Here is a 13160-nt window from a genome sequence, read left to right as displayed (position 1 = left end):
CCTACCTGTTTCATAGAAATGTGTCAGGAGATCCTCCTTTTCAATGAATCGTTGATATAGCCAGTGTGTAAGAGCTTCAGGCTCTGCAGGTACGTCTTTAATTGGAAAAATCCTACCAAAGAAAAAACATAATTCATTCTCTCTGTTTCACAGACCACAAGTATTAAGAATACAAAACAAAACTACCAGCCCAATGCACACAGAAGACATAGGCATTATTAGCTTCTATCAAATACAATAGTACAGCATTTGAGAGAAGCTAATAAGTTGTGGTTTTATTTTTAATGGAAAAATACCACACTGTATTACCATCCTTAAAAGAAATTACCAATCAAGAAGCAATGACATTCATTCACTGAAACCATCAAATACAAAATACTGAGAAAGTTCAACCACAATTTTGAAGAACCAGTATTTTAAAAGCCCAAGGGAAGAATTACGTACTAGGCTATTTAGAAAAATCAGATGTCCATGACAGAATTCACTAAGATATATACAGAGAGAAACCCCCAAAACACCCCACCATACCTCAGTGGATTTTTTTCAAAGTAAAATTTCAAGTCTTACGGTAAGTGTGAAATTTCCTCAGTGGAGTGAGTGCCTTTTGATATATACAAGAGGCTATATATCTGCTGTGGTTCACAGGGAAGCCAACAAAAGAGATCTGCGTATCAGGCTAGCCTGAAAAATTTACACTCAGAAATGTAAGACCTTTACTGTAGGTCTCTCTTCTCAGGTGAGCTCCCATTTACCTTGTCATCTATGCTATGGGTTTTTGTTTATTTGTTTGTTTTTAAACACAGTCTTACTGATTATACTGAAAAGAATTTGCAGTGATAATTTTATCACATGGGAAGCGTCTGAGCAGATACTGGCAGACTACAGAAATAAGGGACACGTCTGAAGAATGCTTTTGTTGCTGTTCCTGTTTTCAACATCCTGGCTTTGTTGCTAAGTCGTTTGTACCTCCCTCCTTTCATAGTTCTACACATGACAAAATAAGCTATAAGTGGAAAAGAAAAGAAGCAAAAAAATGATCTAATGAATGAATAAAAACCAATGGTGCTTTGGTAGATAGAAAAGACTTCAATATAAAGAAGTGAACAATTTTATTTACTCACTATGGCGTCAGTGTTAACTCAGATAGTTCTGTAGCCTTTGTAGCAGCTCTACCTGCACCTTTCTCAAAGCACAGAGTTCTTTGTACCAAAAGTCTTTGTCCAGAGTACAAGACAGTTGGTAGTGTAGTAAGCTCAAGTCCTTAGCATGCACATTAAGAAAATGAAAAAGACAGGTAGTAAAGAACTATCTCATCTTGAAGCCCAGATGCTATACCACAGATCAATATTAAATGGTATTGCATGTAAAGTCGAGTGAAAACACACTGATGAACCGTTTCTATTGAGGGTTTAACATTAAGGCTGACTGACTCCCTGTCCACAAACACAACCAAGTTGCCAAGCACTATTTTTACGCTCTTCTGCCTATCTGGTGTGAAGAGATAAAAGGACTCAGCAACTGAATATTGTGTTTCACAGTATATTTTTGAAGGACAGATGCTTGCTGACGCAAGTTTGAAGATGGTTCAGAACTAACAGAATGCGTGCGTGGGCTCAGGACAGAAGTCTAGGATTACCTGGCTTCACATGCATTTTCCACTGTAAGCTGCAGGCATTCTTCACCTCCACTTGTCAGTTACTGAATGGACCGACTACTCAATGACCTAATCAAGCCTGATGTTTTTCCAAGAATGTACTCACTAGTCTGAAAACGTTATCACAAGAGCTAACAAGATATTCATTAGAAACTACTTATCAGCTGGCACTTTAATGGAGTAGCGAAGTAGCATAAAGGATGCTAATATTTTGAGAGACTAATGGAGTGCAACATAGCAGTTTCATGCCTGAATCCATTCAGGTTCTTGTATGAATCAATACGGTATCAGAATACTCCAATCTCCCAAACTTCTACTCAAACTTTTAAAGAGGCAATCATAGTCACACCCTTTTTGAATGAATATTAATTTCAATGAATATTAATGTAGAGTGGAAAACAACTGGTTTCCCAATAATGCTACATTGACTGTCACGTTATCAATGATAACTGATAGTGTATTTAGAAGTACGTTCAAACAGTTTTAGATTATCTAGGTTTATATTTTACATGCAGAGTATGAACTTAATTAGAGATGAAATGTTTAAAAGAATCCTTAAACACTGGAAACTACACTCACTGCCACTATCCTCATTCTCTGCTCATCAGACGGCTAAAAGGAGATTGGGTCCAGGAAAGGCAACCGAGAAGCCTGATGTTACAGAACTCTACAGAGACAATCCAAAACCAAAGGATGAAAGCACCACACTGACTGGAACAGGTTCATCACCAGGCATCAGCTGCGAGGTCTGCCAGCTCTGCTGTTCAAAGATTCTGGGAACAGTTCTGTCTTTTCAATGATACACAAACGCTGGTCAGCGTGGTCACAGCCTAAGCATCAGCTTGGCTCCAACCCACTGCTGTGCTTCCAGCATCAGGAATGCCAAGAAAGGAGGAACTCCTCAAGAAAATAAAATGTATCGACATACAGAACTGTGCTGACAGGGAACAGTGGGTCAATACTTAGTATCTGACACCTCTGGAGTCTCTCGGGCACCTGAATCCTGCCAGTTTTTGAGCAACACTGGCCTCATCCTGCATGAAAATACAAACATCTCATTCCTGATGTGGCAAACACAGAAATTAATAGCACCAGGTAAGATGACTTGACCAGGAAAGTCAAGCAGAATGGAAATTCTTTCATTTCTTATCAAGGGCACTGCTGCTTCAGTACCATCAGGGGTGGTGGCAAACCCCAGTAATGACCGTGCTGCCACTGGCTGTGACCCGAGGCACTGGAAGCGGCAATGGCAGCAAGGCCGCACCGTGATGGAAGGCTGCGAGGCCTGTCTTCTCCTTCCACCATTAACAAGTCAGTAATTACATCCATGATGAAGACTAGAACAAACATTTTGTACGTCCTTCTCTCTCAGCATACAAAGAGGTGTGTACACATACAGACTCCTACATGTGTAACTCCCTCACCCATGAAACATGAACCGAAGAAAGCAGCTTCAGTTCTCTTCTTGCCGGAACTCTGGAGAGATCCTCACTTCAGCTCAGGCACAATTTCATTCTATAAAGTTTTCAGAATACTTCCCAGACTGAACAAGGAAAAGTATTTATTTTAGCATTTTTCTTTGAGATTCAGCAAACAGAAAAGCTTTTTTCCATCTGCGAGACTGCAAGTGAAACCAACGGTCATAAAGCTTTCACCAGACATACAGCAAGAGAGCAATGCATATTTGGGCAAATAAATAAGCGATCCTCTTTCAGAATATCAGATAAACAATAAAACGTTTTCAAGAACTGGTTCAACACAACCATCTGAACCTGTCGGTTTCTTGAGGTAACATCTGAGGCACCGGCTCAGCAGCCTCTCCACAGCACCTGCGGGCCTGCACCCTGAGGCAGCGTTAGAGCTGGCATCCAACCGCCCAGCCCCACAGCTGGAAGCAGAGCACACTGCGCTTGTCCCTCTGCAGGGATTTCCCCGGCTCTCCCCAAAGTCAGGGACTGCCTGGTTGTAACAAGCCTGGAAGAGGGGAGGGTATTTTGTAAGTGACGCTGTGAGCGGATGTTTTTTCTGGTTTCCAAAACACACAACAGCTAATCAGCCTCATCTTGTTAGCACTACCGTGATAAACAACAACCTACACTCTTCTTGCTGCGTGCAGCATTGTTTTCTCAAAGCCCTGTGGCATTACATGCGCGCACTCACAAGCCTACCACAAAAATTGTTTTGCCACCAATTATAAAGCATTAATATTGCCCTCACAAGGACCAAACATACTCTGGAAGAGCCCCAGCCCACCACATGTGAACATTTTGCTCTTCATACCTCATTGTCAGTTACTGTAACTTCAGTCCCAAAGTTAACAAAAGAATGGCTCACAGGGAAGCTGGGGCCATCCACTTCTGAAGCGCTGAACAAAAATTGTATTTTACTGTCCTTGGGTTTAGTTTTAATAAAGGAAACTTACTCTGAGTGCCTACCCCATCTGACTGCCGCACTTCAAGCTCGTGATGAAGCATGTGCAGCAGTACACGTAACGAAATGAATGCTAGAACTCTTGCTAGATTCCTCCCTACCCTGTGACGCAGAAGCAAAGGATACGTACAGAATTATTTTTAGTCAGTTTAATCTGCATTCTTCTGTTCCTCACATCTAAAATGATCCATGCAACAAGAATGCAAGACTCAAAAGGTAGCTGTCCCACATTTGAACAGCACATGCCCCTCGGAAGTGACTCCATACCCTTCAGAAGTGACTCCTTCATCCCAAGCAGCAGCCTACGAGCAGTGCTCTCACCTGCCACGACACTGCACAGCGCCTGCAGCCACGCCAAGCCTCCATCCCCTCCAGATGGGAAGGGGTTTGCTTTCAGTCACAGAGGAAAGAGTAAAACCAAAGAGAAGGCAGAAGCCCACCTTGAACTGACAGATTTATCACTAACGCCAGCAGTATCTGCACGTGCCAATAGATATATGAAGACTGCAAACCAACTAAAACAATTAATTCGGTATTTTTACACCTGGAGAGGCGGAAGAGCAAGAGGAATTTTGTGGAAAAAGAACTAGCCAGAACACCTTTGTAAAACTGTGCAGTAGAGAAAGGAATGGCAAAGCACCTTTGTAAAACTGTGCAGTAGAGAAAGGAATGGCAAAGCACAGGAAGAGAGAACGAGGATAATTATCTTAAAATCTACAACTGCAGAACAATTTAAATGATACACTTCAAGATACATTACACCTCCTCTTTTCTCAAAAGCTAACAAATAATTTTCAGAAATGTGGCATTCTCAGGAACAATTAATCCTTTTAAACAGCCCTTATTGGAGAAACCACCACTAATTCTGTATGAAAATTCTGAAGTTCATAGATACCACCTGTAAGTACTAATCGCCTTTCATCCTCTGTCCTATCCTGAATTCTTTATTACCCCCTCCTCTTTCTACATCTTATTTGCCATTCCAATGACTCTTTAAATAAACTCAGCATGATGGAGGTCATTGGTAGATCTCAGGCACATCCAGAAATAAGTTACTTGCATAAAAAAAGCATATTAAAATGTATTGCCGCGCTGGATGCCCTTCAGAGACGCTTCTGCAAAACTCATTCAGCAGCCACAAAATATTCCATTTTATTTATAGCTAAGAGTCTAGTTTATTTTAATAAATCTGTATTCACGCAGACACAGAAAACAAACTTCCTCAGTAGCTAGAAGCTTGCTTCAAAAGCAGCACGGGGCAAAAACTGGTATGACGAAGGAAGGTGACACAGTTCTTATCTGCACTGTGGCAGCGGGATGGCTGAGGTAGCTTCATAAAATGTGGTCCTTCCGTGCAGCACAGCCACGGCTCTCCTCTCAGCTGTGGAGGGGGCTATGGCTCGCTCTGACTTCCGGGGCTCTACACTACCCTCAGTACTGCCCAAAGCAAACCGGGGACATGATTGTACGCGGAGGCGAAGTTTAGTGCAAAACAAACCTTACAACACCAAGCCATTCCTAACTGAGTGGAGTCTAGATGTCAAAAAAACTTCACAGACAGGTTGTTTCGTTTTTTGTTGTTGTTTTTTTGTTTGTTTGTTTGTTTTAACTAAATCAATTTTAAACTCCTGGGTTTTGACAGCAAACGGCAGCACTAGGGAAATCTTTCTGTTAAAGTCAGAGACCAGCTGAGAAATGCCAAGCCAGACTGAAGAGTGACTGGTGTAAAAAATAAAAATAAAATCTCCCCCCAAACAACAAAACCCAGCTCAGTGTGGATGAAAAGTAGAAGCTGAGGAGGGTTGCCAGTATGCTGTCTTGTTACACAGACACCAAATCACTCAACTTATTTCTACAGAGTGTAAATGTCGTGAGTCTGGATTTACGTTTAATGCACATCACACAGGATGACCCCTGCACAAAGCTAAACTACTCTGAGGGGTAGACCAACCTTTCTGACAGATCTTACAGCGATTCCTCTAGCTAAAGATACCCTGCACCTCCTAGCATGTAACCTTTTCTTTCGCTTAGTGCTCTAACAGACAGCCACCCTAATTTCCCCCCAAAACACCGGCACCGTTTGACCTGGACAAAGTTAATTGGATATTCTCCTTGCTTCTTATGTTTCTGAGAGCAAAAATGGTTTTTCAGCACTTTCCAGAGAGTTTTGAGGAAAGTCTGTGAGGGTCAAAAATTTATTTTATAGTTCAAAGGGTAAGCTTTCACACCTCTGTGTTTTGAAGAATGTGAAATTTGGTAATTGCCCATTTTTCCAAGAAAGTTCTTTTAAAATCTTGAGGAAAAGTGAGGCCATAGCTGAGCCTAAACATGAGCTTCTGAAAACCATGTGATTTGTACAGAAAATGGTATTTTGAAAAGCAAGCTTTAACTCACCTATCAAAACTGAGCTTTCAACCAAAAATGATTGCTGGATTAAACTGAACCCTCTCTGACATTTCCATCAGCAAAAAAAAAAACCTTCTAAAAATGAAAAAATAAGGCTGGTCACTGTGTCCTCTACACTCCTCCTGCTGCTCTCTAAGTAGGATGAAAGAAACAATCCTGCATTAAAAGGACAGGCTGTGAGAAAAGGAAAACATCAGATTTGGAAGACAGTATGGCAGAGACAGATTGTGACCAAGGGGGATGGCAGGGAGGTCTGGCTGAACGACTGAAACAAAGGAGGCTCTGCAATCTCTTCCTCTACTTCAGAGCAAGGAAGTAGCACAGAAAATGAACAGCAGCAGTGGAAAAAAGCTACATCTCTCTCTGGATTGCTTTAAACAAAGAAAAAGCATTTTCAAGTCCCCAGTCTCCTTTCTTACATTAGAGATTGCATCTGGTGAAATTACTGTTTACTTTTTCCAAATACTTTTTTTTAAAAATGATTTTTTCTAGACCTAGAACTCAGTTCAAACAACAGAAGATGAGAAACTGGTGTGCTAAAGCGCAGGCTGACACAGACCTTCCTCTCTCCCCAGTCATTTAAAATAACCTCCCTAAAAATATTTTAAATGTAAACTCCCAAAGCATTCAAAATTAGGAAAAGTAATGAGCAAAATTTCATTGTATCAAACAAAGTAAAAAGGTGGGTAACAACAATCCAGACATATTCTATACACATTTCATGGCAATTTCAGAGATCTCCTGTGTCAGCCCCCCCCCCCCCCCCCAACAGAAACAATCCTGACATTTCCATTGTTTTAGGAATTATATGAAAAGATAAAACTCACTTTCCTTCAGTATCTCCTTTTGCAAACTGAGTCTGTTTCAAAAAGTTAACAAAGAAACGTACTAATCTTTTTCAAAGGGACATCTCAGGTCTTAATGGAGCATAGGACCTTTCAGACTTCAGTCACTGGTTTGATACTTGCCCATGCAGCTGGGGACCAGCAGTAGTTAATGTTCAGTGGTTCTCAGAATTAAGAATCACTGAGGAACCATCACAGATTTATGATCTGCAAAATAAGCAGCTGTGCTCCACGCTGACAGCCCCAGACACTCCGGTTGTTCTGTTAGAGTAATATTTTGGTTTCCGTGCAGAAGACAAATTGGAAGAAGCTCATGTTTCCAGGTCAAGACATGCAGCTTAACCAGCATACAAGGTTTTGTGTTTTTTTTTCCACCACAGAACCATTCCTGATTAAGATCTGACAAGGCAATGGAATCAAGTCATCGCTGTACGTTTGGACATGTGAGGACACTACCTGGGAGGCTCTAAAGAGAGTTTTCCATTGGTCATGCTGATAACTTCAAAAATAAGCTCTAAGAAATTGCTGTCAGTCCGCTGGGCTTCAATTATCTGGCTTCCCATTGCTGGAGAAGGTTTGATCAAGTGCCAGCCGAGCTGTAAGGTTTTCTTTCCCACCAGTAACTCTCAGGGAGAGAACAGTTGTTCCTTACTCTTCCCTACCCGACACCCTGTTTCCCAAGCTCATACTCCATCTTTACAGGTTCTTAGTGGTACCAGCAACCTGGTTCAAACCATCAGTACATGATTTGAAATTATTAAAACCCTGAAGGTGTCCATGACATCGCAGCATTCTGTTAAAAAATAACCCTTGATGAGTAAAGCCAGGTGATCTAGGAAAAAAAAAAAAAAAAGAAAGAAAGAAGCACTTGCTGTAATGCCCTGAATGGAATCCAACAGAAAATGTCTGTGTAAGCAACAGAAAAAGATGATGCAACATGAGTGAACTCATGCACACACAAAATTCAATTGCCCTCTGCCAATGCTGCCATGGATAAACATGGATACATTTATCCACATAAATGTTAAATATATATTTAAAGCTACATGGAAATATCTAAAAATAAATTTGATTATCATAAACACTGAAGGCGAAAATTCACTGCGCTCATTCCAAACCACAGCTCTAGTCCCAGATACTTTAGTTCTTCACATCTCTTTCATAAATGATATGGTAAGCCTGAAAAAAAGGACAGCAAAATGGTATGACAGTTCTGGTATAGAATTCTTCTGGGTAGTCAAAGAGATGAGAAGAGCTGCAGAAGGACCTGACAATAGTTACAGACCAAATTCAAATACCAGTACGTGCAAGGCAATGAACACCAGGGAAGGAACAAGCACGAGCAGCTACACGCACACAGACAGCCCCAGGCTCTGAGATGAGCTGTTCTTGCTAAGTGATCCCAAAATCACTGTGGGGAATTGGGGACATCGGTCATCTCCCAAACTGGTTACAGCAGAACCAGGAAAGGCACAAAGATAACCTGAGAGGTTTTTGGGGTAGGGAGACACCAAATGCACGAAGACTCGTCAGGCTGGAAGGGGCACGGCGAGGCAGGATATGAGACAGCGCTGCAAAGCCATGGGTCGGTCGCAGAGCGAGTGATTCATCCGTAACTGGCAGGACACGGGAAACAGGGTGCACCCGCTGAAGTCATCGGTGGAAAGTTTAATGCAAAAGGGAAGCAACTCCCTACTGCCACCCTCCAGAACAATTACATGTAGTAAATCCCACGGGATGTTGTAAAAGTCTAAAGTGTAAGCAGTTTAAAAAGGGTATCAGACAAGTCCATAGAATCACAGAATGATTTGGGTTGGACGGGACCTTAAGGATCAATTTGTTCCAACCCCCTGCCATGGGCAGGGACACCTCCCACCAGACCAGGCTGCCCAAAGCCCCGTCCAGCCTGGCCTTTTACAGCCACCAAGCATCGATGTGCAGAGGGATCTCGCACGGTTTCCCTCCCCACGCTCTTGTTGCTGCCATCTGCTCCCAGAGATCTGCAGGAGTCACTGTCCTGGGTGTAACTGCAGCTCTTATGGTCCAGAGGACACGTACCTCAAGCTGGCATGCCAAGCAAGAACGACCCCGACTGGAAAGTCAGCCACAGCACCAGGCAGAACCAAGACCCTCCATTCTCATTTTAGAGGCATGGTACACAGCGCTCAGCCTCAGAGATGTGCTGCTGCCGTAGTTTCCATTTGGGGGATACTTCAAAAAGTTTTATAGGGTCAGTCACGAGAACTAGAAGTTATTTTTAAAAATTAAACCAAGAGGCCCTGCCCTCCAAATCAGTGACTTTGACCCTCTGGAAAAAACAAACCCACACGCAGCAATAAACAATTTCTTACAGTTTTAAAAATTTTAGTATTACAAGCACTGTAATGTTCAAGTTCAGTACAAGGAAGGTAACAACATCTTTATGCTCATGTTAAAAATTATGTTTTCAATGTACATGTTTGGAAGCAGGAAGTTAATTCAACCGCAGATTTATTCTTTTTTAAAGAAAAAAACTTTAAGTAGTCTTGGAAATCTCTTTAGTGAAATTCTAAATACATTCAACTTGCAATTATCCCAGAGATCTGAGGGAGTACTAAGATGACCTGAATAAGGCATATTAGGTAAATGATGTCCTATACAAATTATAAGTACATTCACCTTCGAGAAACCTGAAGGCAGATTTCTATAAAAAGCAGGAACAGATTTAAACATGGCTGTAGAAAAGAACTCCAGTGAGCATCCTGTACTGTGCTTCACACAAGGTCATTCCCAGTTAAAATACCATCTAAGGGGACCCACATAAGGAGATCCGAAACCTTACTGCAAGAGGCCAGAAGCTCAGTAAACAGCAAAAGAGAATTAAGACAAAACCACACAATTTTGTTATCCAAACGTGATCAACTTATTTGACATAGCAAGAGCATTAAAATATTCCTGCAGATTTCAGACTTGCAATTAAATGCAAATCAAAACCAAACAGCAGTTAGGAAAATAAGAATAAAATATCTTTGGGGTTGCGTGTATGTTTTTCTCCCTGTAGCTGCAGCTTTCACATCACCTGCTGCAGAATATTTTAAGTGGTAATCAGTCAGATCTACTCGCTTGAAGAAAAAAATCCCTAGACTAGAAAAAAACAGTACATTGCCTCTATTATGAGTTTCTGATAGCTATGTCGAGATACAGCTTCCCCAGATGCACACCAGCCAAGCTCCTGAAAGCAGGGGCTGGGGTGACTTCTTGCCCTCATTACCAGATTTTAACTCTTCTGGAGAGAAAATCATCTTGGTACTATCTGTAACAGGACAGTGAATTACTTCTCTTCCAAAAAGATTCAATGTGTACAGTGATTAAAAGCAAAAAGTGCACTAAACAAAACTGCAGGGTGAATTTTAAAAAAGTAATCCACTGGGAGATCAAAGAGCTCTGTGGGAGAAGCATCTTCCTCTCATCCCCAAGATACACTGTGTGCTGGTACTTGCACTCCTAATGAGGACAGGTAGTCTTTGGATTGCTGGTGGTTTCACAATATGCAGGCAGGCATATTATATATCATTAACCCAAATGCGTAATTTAAGTATCATACTTTTACGAAACATCAGCGATAGGATTACTTTATTTGCTTTGACAATGGTTACTAGCAAATGCTTAAGGGAAGTTGATAAGAAGAAGAGTGGTCTCATCTTAGATGGACCTGATCTTTGATGTACGAGCATCAGCTGTTTTATTTTAGGATGAAGAGGAGCCCCAGCCTAGTACACTCTATAACAAACTAGACCTAAATTGTTCTGCAAGGCCTTCTTCTTGCTAGAGAGCAGCAGACTTCCAAACCAGGAATCTATTGTAAAAGCACATAATGACTCACTGAACTTAAAGGGCACAATCAATATAGAAGATTTCTGTTATCTTTATTTTCTTTAGTTTGTTCTACTTCCAAGTATGTAGCAAACACGAGTTTCTTTTTTTTACTGAATCACACAACTGCACTGTTGAAATTACCAAGCAGAAGCAGAGAGCTGGAATACGTGACATTCAAAAGACTGTTTTTTATAAAGAAGTGAGAAATGATAAATCCTTTCTGGTCATGGAAAGGTAGCATTTTTTTATTTTATTTTTTTCAGAAACAGTGCCATCCTCCTTGATCAAGGTCTCCTACTCTGTCAAAGCTGCTCCCAACACTAAGGAGCAAGGCAGCCTCAGGTTTCCCTTAGACAGCTGCAAGTTGCTTTTCCCAGGTGATAAAGCCTGTAGCACTGCTGTGAAAAAAGTTCCCATATTATCACCCCCAGACTCTGTGTAGGGCCTACGCAAAACAAGGATTTCTCTGGAAAAAAATGACCTCTTCAGCTGGTGGTTGAACTCCTGAGTGTATGGGATGGGAATAGGGAGACGCTTGAGAGGAAGCGTTGCAGGAGCTAGAAGTAACAGTAAAGGAAGAAAGTGTCTGTCAGCTACTTCCTAGGGCACCAATCACTAAAAAATGCCTAAGAACATCCAGAAAATGATGGTGGGGAATAATATTGATCAAGACCAGCACCACTAACATAAAAACAACTAAACATGCAACCACCAGACATATCAGAAATACTAATTAAAGTATTTGTGCTTGAGGCCTCACACCCTTTTCCTGACCCAAGAATTCTATTATATATACACATGCATTTGCAGCACGAGAAGAAATACAGCAGAGTTTAATAGATCATGAAGTACTATTAATATGCTCCAAATAAGATTTTTTCAAGAAATTTAATCTTTAATCAAGTTCTTACCCCAAGAGTATGCATGATGACAACTTCCTAGCAACCAAGGTAATTATTTCTCAGCCAGCATTCACTTAAAACATCACTGGCATCTTCATACCAATGAGTGATACACAGCCCAGGAGATACACCCTGCCTTAATGAAATACCCTTGCTTGCTTCATTGATTAAAGAAGAAAACGTTTGTATGCCAAAATTTGGTTTTACCCACGTCCAGGGACAAAGACCTCTTAAAAAAAAAAAAAAAACTCCAAGAAAATATTTAATTTCTGAGCAGTCAATATCAAATCCAATCAATTGTGGGCAGATGAAAAACAAGTGAAAGCAAAGCAAGTAACAGCTGTGTTACAACAATCAGGTATGTGGTGCTGCTTTTTCTTTTTTAATCAACTTCCTAGAAGCAGTTTAGATCTGCATATTTATGTGTTTTAACTCTGTGCATCCAGATGTAGATATATAAAAAGACAGAACCACAAAGCAGATGGTTATATATATATATATATATGCACAACTTCTCTCTCCATTAGTGTAGGCCCTGAGACAAAGAACTGCTGAGGATTAAGATTTTAAATGGTAACCCATTCTAAGTTTCAATTAGATTTGCTATTGCAAGAATATTGCTCTGCTCAACAATTAAGAGTGTGCTTTTTGCAAAAAAAGCTGAAATTTGTCAGAAAGTTAAATTCTATACATAGTAATCTTTCAGAAGCCCTATTATTTAAAAACAAAGTGATTTTTTTTGTCTGTTGTTATTATAGGAAAAAGAAAAACACTAAGCTGGGTTTAGCATCAACTTAACACTGAAGTGGAAAAGATGACATAGCCTTCAAATATACTCTGCAAAACTACGTTAAACCATTAGGCATTAGTCAAAAATTTCACAGAATCACAGAGTAGTTTGGGTTGGAACCACCCAGTTCCAACCCCCCTGCCATGGGCAGGGACACCTCCCACTAGACCAGGCTGCCCAAAGCCCCATCCAGCCTGGCCTTGAGCACCTCCTGTGCCTGTGCCTCACCACCCTCTGAGTAAAGAATTTCTTCCTTATATCTAATCTAAATCTACCCT

At 41.0% G+C, this 13160-nt stretch overlaps 1 protein-coding gene and 1 long non-coding RNA gene across 5 annotated transcripts in view; one reads left to right on the top strand and one right to left on the bottom strand.

The window, feature by feature from the left end:
* The window catches only part of LOC106031531 (uncharacterized), a 37321-nt gene extending 34935 nt beyond the window's left edge, over nt 1–2386 (top strand). The window contains exon 5 of the long non-coding RNA XR_010830126.1: nt 2263–2386. This is a non-coding gene — a long non-coding RNA (uncharacterized lncRNA). The remainder of the gene's footprint in view (nt 1–2262) is intronic.
* Nucleotides 1–13160, bottom strand: part of LPGAT1 (lysophosphatidylglycerol acyltransferase 1) — a 66134-nt gene that overhangs the window by 8360 nt on the left and 44614 nt on the right. For all 4 annotated transcript variants that reach the window (XM_066993727.1, XM_066993729.1, XM_066993730.1 and 1 more), the window contains one exon: nt 6–112. In XM_066993727.1, the coding sequence (XP_066849828.1) occupies nt 6–112 (107 nt within the window). The remainder of the gene's footprint in view (nt 1–5; nt 113–13160) is intronic.

This window comes from Anser cygnoides, chromosome 3, assembly GCF_040182565.1.
Source record: "Anser cygnoides isolate HZ-2024a breed goose chromosome 3, Taihu_goose_T2T_genome, whole genome shotgun sequence".
In the NCBI taxonomy this organism is placed as follows: domain Eukaryota; kingdom Metazoa; phylum Chordata; class Aves; order Anseriformes; family Anatidae; genus Anser; species Anser cygnoides.
Note: the sequence above shows the minus strand (reverse complement) of the source record. Positions and strands in the feature narration are given on the sequence as shown.